The sequence below is a fragment of the Monocercomonoides exilis genome, assembly GCF_001643675.1.
Source record: "Monocercomonoides exilis strain PA203 chromosome Unknown scaffold6-2077815, whole genome shotgun sequence".
NCBI classification, from domain to species: domain Eukaryota; phylum Preaxostyla; order Oxymonadida; family Polymastigidae; genus Monocercomonoides; species Monocercomonoides exilis.
In genome coordinates, this window is record NW_027150551.1 from 900,641 (window position 1) to 914,930 (window position 14,290).

General features: G+C 36.1%; 4 protein-coding genes across 4 annotated transcripts; 2 read left to right on the top strand and 2 right to left on the bottom strand.

The window, feature by feature from the left end:
• Window positions 1-701: 701 nt before the first annotated feature.
• Window positions 702-2,862, top strand: MONOS_431 (uncharacterized protein). Its single transcript, XM_067874373.1, has 5 exons — window positions 702-756; window positions 869-900; window positions 979-1,043; window positions 1,101-1,579; window positions 1,720-2,862. Exons 1-5 carry the CDS (start codon window positions 742-744, stop codon window positions 2,782-2,784), a joined length of 1,656 nt encoding a protein of 551 aa, XP_067733821.1. The 5' UTR covers window positions 702-741; the 3' UTR covers window positions 2,785-2,862.
• A 194-nt stretch (window positions 2,863-3,056) lies between these two features.
• Window positions 3,057-4,010, bottom strand: MONOS_432 (uncharacterized protein; the record flags this gene model as incomplete). The annotated part of the gene is made up of 2 exons (XM_067874384.1): window positions 3,057-3,784; window positions 3,902-4,010. 2 exons carry the CDS (start codon window positions 4,008-4,010, stop codon window positions 3,387-3,389), a joined length of 507 nt encoding a protein of 168 aa, XP_067733822.1. The 3' UTR covers window positions 3,057-3,386.
• A 1,193-nt stretch (window positions 4,011-5,203) lies between these two features.
• MONOS_433 (kinesin 1) lies at window positions 5,204-11,076 on the bottom strand. Its single transcript, XM_067874393.1, has 5 exons — window positions 10,924-11,076; window positions 10,677-10,850; window positions 10,432-10,588; window positions 9,997-10,332; window positions 5,204-9,638 (listed from the first exon to the last, which is right to left on the bottom strand). The coding sequence occupies exons 1-5, from the start codon at window positions 11,041-11,043 to the stop codon at window positions 5,377-5,379; spliced, it is 5,049 nt and encodes a 1,682-aa protein (XP_067733823.1). The 5' UTR covers window positions 11,044-11,076; the 3' UTR covers window positions 5,204-5,376.
• Window positions 11,077-11,942: 866 nt separating this feature from the next.
• On the top strand, window positions 11,943-14,248 carry MONOS_434 (uncharacterized protein). Its single transcript, XM_067874404.1, has 4 exons — window positions 11,943-12,051; window positions 12,129-12,287; window positions 12,364-12,444; window positions 12,506-14,248. The coding sequence occupies exons 1-4, from the start codon at window positions 11,962-11,964 to the stop codon at window positions 13,937-13,939; spliced, it is 1,764 nt and encodes a 587-aa protein (XP_067733824.1). The 5' UTR covers window positions 11,943-11,961; the 3' UTR covers window positions 13,940-14,248.
• Window positions 14,249-14,290: the final 42 nt, after the last annotated feature.

Here is a 14,290-nt window from a genome sequence, read left to right on the forward strand (position 1 = left end):
ATTCCCTTTGTTTTCTATTGTTTCCCTTCAACTTCTATTGCAAAATTGTGAAAATTTGTGAATTGATTCATATCAACTTTATTGAATTATATTTTGATATCAGAAATATTTTTTGAAAAAAAAAAATAAGATTCATTTTGTGTTCCATGTTTTTCTTCTTCTTCATTTTTTCAATATTCCATTGAAACTTGGCCAGTTCGATAGAACATAACCCGCACCTCTCATTCAAAGAAAATCTATCGTTATTTTTTCCCTTCTTATCTTTTCTTTTTCTTTAACAAATATATTGATTTCTTCTTGTTTGCATCAATAATGTGAATATGTTATGTTGAAAAGAAATGAAAAAGTAACATATGTGTGTTCAACGTTCAGATATCGCAAAAAATAAAATGTAATGAAATAAAATAAAATTCTGCGTGAAAATTCTCTCTCTCTCTTTCTCTTTCTCTTTCTTTCTTTCTTTCTTTCTTTCTCACTCTCTTACTCACTCGTTTTTCACGATGATAAACAATAGATATTAAAATGTTGAACATTTCCAAAAACGATTAAAAACTTTTGATTAGTCAAAACTTTATTGAATTTTTGAAAAATGAATATATAAAAATATATATATATATATATATTTGATAAAAAAACTTAAATGAAAAACTTTTTCTATAATTTGTATACGAATACCATAAGAAATAAATAAAATTTGTTTTTTTTTATTTTTATTGGTAAAAAGGCGTGGTTAATAAGAAAATGGAAATTTATGACGTTTGAGTTTCGCTTTTTATATTCTTAAGATAACTTTTAACTTGTATTAACATCTGTTGCTTTCTTGTGACGTTACGAAATATTGTTATCTTATTTATTTAATGAACAAAAGAAAACAGAAAAAGATGATCAGCAATTTCGAAAGTTTATTGATTTGTTTTAAGAATTCTCTTTTCAAAGTTGATATTATTTGATGAAACTTATGGATATTTGTTCTGATAGTTTTATTCATTCGGGAAATCAGTCTCTAATTTTAAATCCATTCAATGCACCTATAGTTGCATATGGTGTGTAGAGTTATTTTTTTATTTTTGTTATTTTCTCTCAAATTTTTGCTTTTGTAGTTGCTTCTCCCGAGCATTTCACATCAAACTCTTCTCATCGAAAACATTCTCATTGCTCCTGTTGCTGCCATTGTTGCCATCATCATAAACATTGCCACCACCGTCGCAAACGTTACAAAAGTCATTGTTCGACTTCGTCATCACGCTCATCATCACCAACATCAGCAAGCACATCTTCAACCAATTTAAGTTCATCACATAATTCTCATTGTCATTCTACATCAACTGCTTCTGTTTTCACTAATTCTCATTCTCATCATCATAAACATAAGAGGAATTCACATCGTCATAGACATTCTTCGGTATCAAAATCGCATTCTCATCATAAATCCAGAGGGATTTCTCAATCTCAGGAGAAAATGAATCAAAAATCGCTACAAAAACTGAAAGAATCGAAAAGGCTGGAACTCTTACACGAAAAGGCGAAAGAAGCAATATACGATGATCTTTTGACCTTAAGCAAAGGCAACATTAATAAGGTTTTTTCATTCTTATAAATTCTTTGTTTTTATTCAAACAATATTACAATATTGCATTTTTCAAATACCCCCCGCTCCCTCGTCTGCGTCTTGTGTCCGAAAATGGTTATCTTCATTCACTCTATCAACGCTTCATTAAGCCAACAATAGAACTATTTCTCACGTCTTATTTGAAGAACTTGACAATATCCTCGCCTGCATCGTCAACATTGCCATCTGTCAATTCATTTTCATCTTTTTCTCTTCGTTCGCCTGAAATTTTCGTGGCTGACTTGACACCTGAGCATCGGTCTGAGGTTGTGGAAGAAGTGATTGCTGAATTGGGATGGAGCGAATCTTCTCTTCATAGCAGACACGAACGAATTGATGGAGAAATAGAGGGAGCAAGCAATATCACTGAAAGGGATAAGAAATCAAAAGAAAATGACGAAGCAACAGGAGCTAAAAAGAAAACAAATGGAGATGCAGAAAATGAAAAAGAAGAGAAAGAAGAAAAAGCGGAGAGAAAAAGAAGTGAAAAGAAGAATAAAAAGATTGGAAAGGAAGAGGAAGAAGAGTCTGAGGAAGAGAAAGAAGAGGAGAAGAAAGAGGAGGAAGAGGAAGAGGAAGAAGCTTCAGAAAATGTTGTTGAAGAGAGCGCAGAAAGCGAACGAAACGATGATGAAGAAGCAGAAGGAGAAGAAAAAAGTTCAGAAGTTGAAGAAGAGAAAGGAACAGAAACTGAAAAAGAAAACGACTTCATTGAACAAAGTTTGGAAGGCGAAGCTGATGGAACATTGGAAAAAGCGAACAAGATAGTTGGAGAAGAAGAAGAAGAAGAAGAAGGTGGATGTGGGGATGAAGGAGAAGGAGAAGGAGAAGGAGGGGATCAATTTGGCTACACTTCAGAAGACTTCGAAGAAAAAGAAGCAGACGAAGAAGAAGAGCAAGAAAATACCAACGAGGGGAAAAGGGAAAGAGAAGAGGACGATAACGCTGAATTTGAAGGGAAATTGGCAGAGAATGAGACTGTTGAAGATTTTTGCGCAAAAGAGGAAGGCGGAGAAGAAGGAGAAGAAGGAGAAGAAGGAGAAGTGGAAGAGGAAGAAGAAACCTTTGGAGCTGATGTTGCTGGGCCATTAGATGAAATTGATGAGCAAGGAACAGAAAACGCTGATCAAAATGATTATTATGAATACGATTACGAAGATTCGTCTCCATTTTGAGAAATCGCATGCATTAACACATCAAAAAAATTTTTTTGAAAGTATTAATTGTTGTGAGGTGTTTTTGCTATTCAAAGGGCATAAAAAAAAAAAAAAAAAAAAAAAAAAAAAAAAAAAAAAAAAAAAAAAAAAAAAAAAAAAAAAAATTGTTTTTACAAATTCACAGAATTTTAATGAAAATTGTTCCAAGTTTGCATGTGATTATTGCATTATTAATGAATTTAGGGATAAATTAATAGCAAAACATTTAACAGAAATAATAATAATAATAATAATAAACTAATATATGTTGTTTCTTCATGATAAAAGATAAATAAAAAAATAAATTAATCCTTAAAATATGTAAAGCAAAAACAAAATTGTTAAGCATTGCAATAAAACCCGTTTGGATATAAAAGTTTTCATTAATAGAAATAATTGCAATTGAAATCATAAGCAATGAAAAGATAAAATGAAAATAAAGTTTGATTTTTCTTTCAATTAAAGAAAATTTAAGTTGAGCAACAATTTAGAGCAAAATACAAAGAGTGCTCGAACAAGCGCACAGTAGCATTCAAATCACAGAGAGGGAAAAAAAAAGCAGGCAACGAAAGGGTTTCCATTCAGCCATTGCTATAGTTCATCTCATGTGACCGCATCAACGCATCGCTCTCTGCATGAGAAAGTAATCGAGCCTCGCGCATTGCTTGCTTTCTTTGCTTCCTCAGAATTATGCACACGACAACTGTGGCCACTATAAGAACAGAGCCGAAGCAAGAAAATGAAATTATGAATGCGCGCTGAAGCAAAGTAAGAGGCAAGTCTGGTTTTTCGTGGTACTTCTTTTCTGGCAATTTCACTTCGATTTCATTCGAAAGCAAAGTCCCACTGCCATTTCCAGAAGGAAACTCCACCCGAACGATGACTGAAGAAGCATCGTTGAGGCTACGCAAACTGCAACTAGTGTAGTATATCCTGCTCGATAAGGAATGCTCTAATGATTTGTTAATGAATTTTTCATCTGATATATTTTGTGTATCATAAATAATATGCAAAAATGAGCCACATGGCGAAAGTCCGTCTCCATTTATTATAAAGTCTAAGTAATTATCTGAAAAATCGTTTTGAACTGTCACACTTGTTAAGTTTGAATGGTAATAAATATATTTTCCTGCATTATCATTTTGCAAAATATCGCATTCACGAATATCCATCCACATATCATCTGATTCTTCTCCGCTGCTCATAACGTTAATCTTTGATAAATATACTTGCCCTTTCTCTTCGCAAAATATAGTTCTTCTCGCATTTGAATTCCTAATAAAAATTTCCGTGTTAAACGTCGAATTATTTACTGACAAAGAACCTTGACTTTGATAAATGAATCCAAATGCCCCGTTTTGAAATATTGTTTCATTAAATTCAGAAACACAATTGTGGAGTTCAATATTTACTGGATGCCAATTGCAAATTTCTGATTGATAATAAGATGAAATCCTTTGAAAGGCTCTATTATCGTAAAAAGTTGAATTTTTTACATTGAATTGAGAATTGTATAATTGTATGAATGGAACCAGTTTTTCCAATTCAATGCTGTTACTATTTATGGTATATTTTCCGCTAATAAACGAAATTTTTGAATTATACGCTTCTATTATCAAACTACTTGCAAACTCATTTGCTTTAACAATAATGTTAACATGTTCTAATGTTAAATTAGTATCTCTTGTTAACAACAATGAGTTAGAAGAAATCTCTTTGGAAGATAACGTTGCACAATCTGTATCCCTTGATAACAAAGAAACAGTTCGTTCATTGAATTTTATTTGATTTTGAGTGAAATTTTCTGATGATAGAAGAATGGCTAATTTTGTACTTTCTGGATGTGAGTTTATTGCATAAAGAATTGAGCCACAAGGCTTATCCATAGATCCGCAGTCATTCTCATCTCTTCCATCAGATTTAATATATAATTCAACTGTATCCTCTGCAAATATAAAGAAATGACTCAAACTCAAAATGAAAAATAAAATCATTTCATTAAGGAAATTAAATATATAATCAATGATCATCATTTTATAAAAAAGCAAATGAGAGTTAAATAAAAAGAAAGGACAAATATAAATATGCCTGAAGCACACGAAGATTTGTTTTGAATTCTTTTTGGTTATTTGAGGACAATTTTTCTTTGAACAAATTAATAGTAACTCCTAAAAGTGAAAGTTCATTTTCAAATTTCATACAGCAATTTGAAGGTCAACATTTTCAGTCTCAATAATTATAGAAAATATGAAGAAAAAGAAAACATGTATTCTTTAACTTCAGACTTCAGGTGTCTCTTTTAAAGAGATTTCACATTTTTTTTCTCGATCGATATCATTCCGTTGCAATTTTTCCATTAAAAAATTTTGAAATTATTAATTCGATTGCAAAAATTCTCATTTTGAATTATTTTTGGTGTATATTTTCAGATGCAAACTTTTTGGTTTAAAAAAAACATGCTTTAAACTTCGAAAATGCAGTTACACATTTAGAAAGAAAAAAATTTAATAACAATTCTAATTTGAAACAAAATCACGTTTAAAGTTAAAAAAAAAAACAATGTAATCACATTCAGATTTTAAGAGGAATCTGCCTTGCAACATCAGACTCGGTCACTTCTGCTTCATCTCTGCAACAAGATTCATTTCTCAGTTCATTTGTGTTATCCTCAATTTTATCTGAAACCAACTGCTGCTTATCTTTTAATTCTTCCTTCACCACACCTTCAGAATCCGACTCTTTGTGCACATTCCAATTCATTTCGTTCTCTGCGTTGCCTTCATCACTTCCAATGGAACATTCAGAATCCCTTTCACACAGAATCACAGAACTAACATCTTTCTCTTCACTTTTGCAGTTGTCTGTTTTTATATTCTCCTTTCGTCTTCCTCCTCTGATCGGCCTCACCACTTTCCCTGTTCCAACAACGCTGCTTGTCCACCCTCCACCAACACTCACAAGAGAAGGGACGCGCGAATGAGAAGAAGAAGAAGAGGAAGAAGAAGAAGAAGATGATGATGAAGCACATGGCGTAAACATCCTATCAACTGCTTTCTTCTCAAATCCACACGTTGCAATTTTCCCATATGTGGAAAAAGATGAATCAGAAGCAGCACGAAAAGCTGGCGAATTCACCAAATTATTACCTGAAGAAGAAGAAGAAGAAGAAGCAGAAGCAGAAGCAGAATTCGAAGCAAAATCTCCTTTCAAACTTCCCTTCGCTCCTGTCATCTGCATCATCGTCTTCAGCGCATTCATTTCTTGCATCATTCTACACCGCTCCATCCGGTGGCTCTGCAACACATCGTTCTTCATCTTCACCAGCTCCCTTTGCTCATTTTCCAGCACACGAATTCGATCTTTCGCCCTCAAATTCTTTTTTTCCTCGTCTTCTTTCTCCTTCACGAGCACTTTGTTCGCAGAAAGCAGAGAAAGATGAGTTGTTGTAAGCTGCTGCAGCGCCTCTTCCAGCTGCTGGACGCGTCTTTTCAGTGCCTGCGTCATTGCGTGTGAGTGCAAAGACGAAGGAACAGAAGATGAAGATGAAGACGAAGACGAAGAGGAGGAGGAAGATGAGTGGTTTTCTCCATTAATATCACTGTTACTGTCTCTATCGCTTTCATTTTGTCTGTCATTTGAATAAAAATCAGTTGTTTCCTGTGTTTTCTCTTCACTTTCATCGATGATTCTCTTCCACTCACGCAGATTGGCAAGCTCCAGCTCCATTTCAGCCATCTTCTTCTTCGCGTCTTCTGCTTCTTTTCTCAGCTGCTCCTCCCTTTCAGCCCATTCCCTTTCTCCTTCCTCTTCCTTCTCCTCTTCTTTCCTCTCCATCTCCTTCACTCGCATCAGCGCCTTCTTCAGCTCTGCTTCTGCTTCCTTCGACCGCTTCCGCTCTGCCCCAACACGCAAACACCATTCTTGTTCTCTTTTGATCATCATCTCAATCCGATCTTTTGCCTTTTTATGAATTGCCTTCGTTTCCTCTTCTGCTTTCTCTTTCTCTTCTGCAATCTGCTTCAAAGACACATTCAGCAGCTTAACCTCGCCACTCATCCTTTTCTTCTCTTCTTCTCTTTCTTCGTCCCTCCTCAACATCAGCTCCTTCTCCCGCTCCATCTCCTCTTTCTCCATTTCCAGTTTCTCCCTCTTCCTCTCCTCGTCAAACAATTGTGCCACTAGCCCTGTCTTCTCTGCCATCAAGCGCGAATGCTCCTTTGCTGTCTGCCTCAGCTTCGCCTTCACAACATTCAGCTCACACTCCATTTTGATTTCTTTCTCCCTCCTCATCTGCTCTTCTTGCGACTTCGCTTCTTCTCCTTCCTGCTGAAATTGCCGAAACTGCTTCAATTGCTCTTCTTCTTTGGCTTTTGCTTCTTTCATCACCTCGTTCATCTTCGCTTCTGACTCACGTGTGGCTGACTCCAGCGCCTCTTCTATCTTCATTCGCCATTTCTTCTCATTCTCTTCTCTTTCTTCTCTGTCTGTTTTTTCTTTCTCCTTTGCAATTTTGTCTTGTTCTTCTTTCTCTTTTTTTCGCTCTTCTTTCATTTGAACGATATATTTCTCTGAATTTTGGTATTTTGTGCTTATTTCCTCAATAAGCATATGCAATCTTTCAGCTTCTTCTGCTTTCTTTTGCTCTTCTTTCTTCCGGTTCTTTTCATTGGAAAGAGAAGAAGAAGAAGAAGAGGAGGAGGAGGAGGAAGAAGAAGAAGATGATGATGATGAAAGAGAAGGAAACAAAGCAGAAAACAAAGAAGCAGTTGCATTTCGTGTCAGATCGAATGAAGAAGTCAAGTTAAATGTGTTGTCTTCTTCTGATTCATCTCCTTCTTCTCTGTTTTTCAATGAAGAAGAAGAAGAAGAAGAAGCAGATTCAGAAAATTCATTCTCTTTTTCTTCTTCTTCTTCCTCCTCCTCTTCAAATACAGACAGCCACATAGCAATTGCCCTTATCAGTTCGTCAGATGCTTCACTAAGAACGATTTTTGTGTGTTTGGACAGAAAAGCAGAGGATGAGGAAGAAGAAGAAGAAGAAGAAGAATTCAAATTCGAATGCGAATGCGAATGGAAAGATGAAAAACATTCATCGCAAAATGGAACTTTGCAGATATTGCAGAAGACGGTTGCAGGAACAGAAGAAGAAGATGTTGAAGAAGAAGAAGAAGTTGATGATGATGATGATAAAAGACTGTTGAGATAATGATTGGCACATAGAAAAGAAAAATGACGGGAAGAAGAAGGAGAAGAAGGAGAAGAGGAGGAAGTTGATGATGACATCGATGAATTCGATTCAAGTGAATCTGAAAGAGAAGGAGAAGAAGACGCAGAAGAAGAAGACGATGATGATGAATAAACAACAAGCGAAGCAAGAGAGAAATTCGAAACAGAAGAAGAAGAAGTATGAGAGGGAGAAGAAGAAGAAGAAAAAGAAGAAGAAGAAGAAGAAGAAGAAGAAGAAAGAGAAGAAAGATGAAGATGACGTGAGTTGTTAGCCATCCAAATGAAAGGCGAGCCAAACAACCTGATCATCTCTTTCATTGTGTTCTCCTTCATTCGCATTAAATTCTGCCTGTTTCGCTTTCTTTCTTCATTATTTCTCTCTTTTTCTTCTTCTTCTCCTTCCTCCATCTTTTCTTCTTCTTTCTCTCTTTCTTCTTCTTCTTCTTCTGCGATCTCACACATTCTCCCCACGATTCTCCTGATATTAGCCAGCCCTCTGTCAAACATCGGATTCATCATCACTTCTGACTCATCCGTTTGCGTCTCTGCTTCTTCTTTCTCTTTCTCCTTCTCCTTCTCTTTTTCCTTTTCCCCGCTTTTCACCACAATTTCTTGCAATTCCTTCAATTTCTTCATCATCTCACTCACTTCCTCTTCTTTCTCTCTCAGCTGATACTCCAACCTCTCTCTTTCTCTTTCCTCGTCCCTCAGCTCATTCATTTTCTCTTCTTTCTCCCTCTCCACCTGCTCTAACATCATCTGCATTTCTTTCATTTTAACCTCTTTTTCTTCGAAATTTTCCTTCAAAATTGTGTTTTGCTCCTCTGCATTTTGACAGCTGATTCGCAAATTCTCCATTTCAGATGTCAAATCAGTGAAATGGATGCGCTCTTCTTCAAGCTGCCGGCAGTGCTGGCGGAGCTGCTCAAGGCTTTTGAGAAGAGAAGAAGAAGAAGAGGAGGAGGAGGAGGAAGAGGAAGAATTATCAGAACAAAGAATTTCTGATGTGATAGAAGGAAGATTATTTCCATTGGATTCAGAATTAGCAGATGTCAATGTGGTATCAGAAGAGCATAGAGTTGTTGGGGCATTCATAGAAACATCAGAAGAAGATATGGAAGAAGAAGAAGAAGAAGATGATGATGATGAAGATGTTGTTGAAGAAGACAAGTTTAATCTCCCTTCCCCTCTTCCTTCTTTGAACTCCAAAATCTTCATCTGTATTTCCCTTATTCTTTCCGCATCTCCTTCGTTTCCTCCTTCCCCGTTCGCCTTCATCATCAGATCCACTTCCTCTTCCAGCAGCACAATCTGCTCGTTCAACAGCCGTATCTCCATCTCTGCTTTCGTCAGCAGCTTCTTCAGCTCGCTCGCACTCCTCTCCTGATTGACTCTCACGTTGTTTTTCACATTCTTCGCCCTTTTTCCGAACTGCAGTGTCGAATGCGTTTCAAAGGCATTGGTGGATGAGGAAGAAGAGCAGATGATGAGAACAGTGCGGCTGTTGCCTCCAAAGGTCTCTTGGAGAATTCGAGTGAGCTTCGAGTCGCGGTAGGGGATGTGGGTGCTTTTGCCATCCGTCAGCGCATTGATCACGTTGCCAAGGGCTTTGGGAAATGAAGGAAGGGAAGGGAAGGGGAGAGGAAGGGAGGAAGGGAGGGAAAAGAGGAAAGAGAGAGGAAGAGAGAGGAAGAGAGAGGAAGAGAGAGGAAGAGAAGGAGAGGAAGAGAAGAGAGGGAAGAGAAGGAGGGAGGAGGATGGAATAAGAGAAGTGAAGGAAAGTCAATAAAATAAAATAAAAATGTGAAAAAAAAAAAAAGAATTTTTTGAGGAAAAAGGAACAGAAAACAAACATAAAGGAAGCAAATATTCAAAAGAATATATTGGAAAAAATATAAAATTGTTCAATAAACAAAATGAAAAATACAGCCCATATCTCTTCACAGAAGTGTATATATTTCACACCTGAAAGCGACAAATTGATCTTTTTGGCTTCTTCCAGCTGCTGCCCTTGTGCTCCCGTATGAGCTATCTTTTCCGACCCAGCCAGATCCACCAGATACAGCCGGCCGTGTTTCGTGCTTCCTGTTTGGGAATCTCTCTGCGCAATCGTAACCATAAACACGGTGTGAGAGCGTGAAGATCTTTCGTTCATTCCGGTTGAGCTCACTTGCCTGTTCAAATCACCAAGTTTAAGCATTTTGAGGAAGTCTGCACCTTCACAGCAGCACTGCTCAGTCACGTCTCCAACGTAAATCCCCTTTTCTTTGCTTTCCCGGATTTCCAGATTGGTTTTTCGAGCTGATTCATTCATTTTAGTCATTGTTTTAATTTGTTGTTAAAAGTTTTCAAAGAAGTTCAATTCAAATAAAAAAATATAAAAACAAAATGCTTGCAAACGATCGAGGAGATCTCGTATCTTTTCCTGATAAATTTCAATATAACTTGCTTTTACAGTAAACTCCAGATCAGAGCTTGAAGATTCAATTGCTGAAAATAGGTGTGTAACCATTCTTGGAACAATTCCACATGTTTCTTCAGTATAGTCGTCAGGTCCCTGAAATAACATGAGATGAATTTTAAAAAATCGACAAATCGTTAAAAATAGTTATTGCTCGTTATTTTTTCAAAAAATTATGACAAGCCATCATTGTATATGTCTTTCCTGAAGATGTCTGTCCATATGCCATGATTGTTCCATTCACTCCATTGAGAACTCCTTCAATTATTGGTTTTGCTCCGATATCATAAACTTCAGCTTGAGTTGCACCAAAAGGAAACACATGATCAAACACAAAATCTTTTGGTCCATCATTCGTCTTTCAGATTACAAATTGCAAACAATTTAAAAGTATTTTTAAAATATCTTCAAAAATTAAAAAATATGCATACATGAAGAACCAGTGATTTTTTATCATCTTTCAATTCAACGCAAACATGTCCTTGCTTTGATAATTCAAGTTTATTTAATGGACGAAACTTTGCAAGAACGGCAACATTTCCAGAGGACATTCCAACGGAAACACTTACGCTCTAATAAAAAAATGACGGTTCGCACGGATAGTTGCGAGATGCTTCATTAGTATCCATGAAAGCAGGAAACTAGTAATAGATATGATCAAATTGACCGTTATATAATAAATTAAAAATCAAAATTTTTATCATCATTCGACACATGTGATTATTTCACTTTTGATTAATTGCAATAGTATAAAAAAGCAAATTTTAAAATAAAAACTATTTTATTTATCGTTAAAATTTCTCACACTTTAATTTGTCTTTTTTTTCTCATCGTCACATTCTAATTCATAAACACCCCAATATAAGATTTAATTTTCATTTGGTATCTTTATCACAGAAAAATAATGTTTTCACACATTATGATTCGAAATATGATATTTCAAAAAATTAATCAGCTTGAATTAGTTGAAACCAACAATGTTCAATCATTTAGTCTTTTCACCTCACAAAATCTATATATCAGAGAAAAAATGAGCTATTACTGGTAACAAAAATAAAAGGACATAACTGTTATCGAAATCATCAACTAAAAACTACCTTTTTGCGTTCAATCAAGTTTCTCCGAGTATTTTTTAAAACTTGAAGAAAAAACAAAAAATGAATTGAAATAATAAAATGATAAATCCACAATGTATTTCAAAAATAACCATTTGAATGTTTTTTTCTTTGAACTATGTTCAATTTCACCTTGTTTAACAAAAGGGATTTTCGAATCTTTTCAAAATTAGTTGCATTTTTTCATTTAAAAGTCAAAATAAATTAACATTAACAATAAAACATTTTCCATTCAACATAGAAGCATATTATTATTTTTATAATCAATATAATTAGCTTTTCTCATGTTGAATATACAAATTATATTTTATGTGCATTTATCATATATATTGTGGGTGTATTAACATTGTTTTGATGTCATCAGAGAAAGTAGAACCAGGATCTAGATTAGCCCAATTGCAGGATAAATTTGTTTCATTTAGAAGCTCAGTTACTCTCGTTGTTGTTTGTTTTTGGAATTGTTTTATTGCATTTATGCATTATTTATTTATTTACGTGCTTTCTTTAACGTCCAACATCAGGCGAATGTCGGCCCTGAGCACAATCAACCATGGCAATATTACGAGCAAGGAGACCATTCAAAAACTCCATTAATTTTGGTTCCTGCATGTGGATGCCCCGCTTCATCATTTTTTCGCCTTTTTGATTATCTTGTTCCGAAAGGCGTTAGAGTTATTGCTGTTTGGACTTATTCGAAGACCTTTTATATAGACTTTTGTTTTTTACTTTTTTTAATGATGTTTCTCAAAAATGCAGATTCAATCAGCTCCAGTTGCAACTCATGAGGAATGGGTTGAAGGATTAAATAGCTTTTTACTTTATAAAAACATTCAAAAAGTATGCACGAATTATTCATTAAATGTTGAAATAATTCTTTATATCGTTAACAATTGTTCAGTGTCATCTTCTTGGAGTTGGACTGGGTGGATTTCTGTGCATTTTATTCTCGACAGTCTATCGTCCAAAAGTGATGTCAATGTTTCTTATCAACTCTTACTGCTCAACATTGCCGTTTGAGTCTAATATGATCAAATTTAAAGTTTCTCCGGCAATTGTGTTGAGAAAATACATTTCATACAGATGGGAGGAAAGGCCAAAGATAAAAAGCGATAAAGAAAAAGAAAAAGAGAGAGAGAAAGAACGTCAAAAAGGGAAAAAGCAAGAAGACAAACTTGCTCCAGTTGACGAGGCAAAAGAGAAGGAGAAAGAGAGAGAAAGAGAGAAGGAATGGCAAAAGCAAGACGAAAGAGACCGAGCGCTTTGGAACAAAAAAGACAAAAACTGTGTGGGTGTGGATTTTGTGAAGGAGGAAATGAAGCGAATGGACAGAGCAGAGCTGTACTCGCAAATCTGCCTGCTTTGCACGCCTCGTACGATTGATCCAACACTGCTGCCGAAGTCCAGAAAGGCAACAACATACACACACAACGAAGATGAAGACGAGGATGAAGATATTGACTATGAAGCAGAAGAGGAAGAAAGACGGAGGAAAAGAGAACAAGAGGAAGCAGAAGCTGCTTCATCGTCTGCGCCTGCTGATGACAACGACGAAGGAAGCGATAAGACTCCATCGCCTTCCTCTTCACCTTCATCTTCTTCTTCGAAAGGCAAAGGCAAAGCCAGCTCTCCCAAGAAGCTGAAGCAACGATCGAACGAAGGGCCGACCTCGTCTGTGCTGTGGATGCGGGGGGCGCCTATCCAAGGGAGCTATGTCACACTTCTGTTTTCCCGCGATTTCTGCTCCGTTCCTCCTGCGCTGCTGCAGACGCTTCCGAACTATCTTGACGGCCCGCGTGTAGTGGAGCTGCGGATGGGGGGAGATTTCCCGTTTATTGTGAATGACGAGGAGACAGGGCTGCATGTGCTGGTGCATTTGAGGAGATACGACCCAGAGCTGTCGGGTGCGACGATGGCGGCGGCTGCAGCTGCGTCTGGTGAGAGTGAGGAAGGAAGAGATAAGAGAGAGATGGAGAGAAAAGCGTGGGAGGAGCAGAAGAAGAGAGAGAAGGAGAAGAAGGAGAAGGAAGAAGAGAAGAGTGAAAAGGAAAGCGATTCTGAGGATGAGGAGAAAGAGAAGAAGCTGAGAAAACCTGTAAAGTTGGGATCAAGGCAAGATTCAGACGATGAAGAAGATTCAGATGAAGAAGAGAAACCAGCAAAAAAAGCGAGCAAGAAAAGCAGCAAAAAGGATGATGATGAAGATGAAAGTGACGAAGATAAGGAAGAAGACAGCGAGGAAGAGAGAGAAAGGAAAAAGAAGCAGCAGCAGAAACAAGCTAAAGCGAAGGCTGTGAAGAAGGAAGAAGAGTTTTTCCAGGATGATATGTTTTAAATAGTGCAAAAATTGAAGAGGAGGCAAGCTTATTCCGAGAGAGAGAAGAGAAGAAAGGAGAGGAAAGAAAGGTGAAATAAAACAATGGCAACTAAATTATAAGAAAATAAATAAAAATGCGTTATTTTTCTAAAAATTTAGGATGAATAAAAGATGTTGAATGTTAATAATTAATTTGAAGTAATTTGAAAAAAATATATTAAATTAAATTAAAATAGACGACTTTAAATGAAAGCTCTTAATGAATCTTTGTGAATGGAGAACGCTTTCTTCAGTTAGTAATGTTATTTGTCTATAAATCCGGAGAGCATGAGCAATTTTTTTTTCTAATTCTTTTTTTCTGTTTCTTTT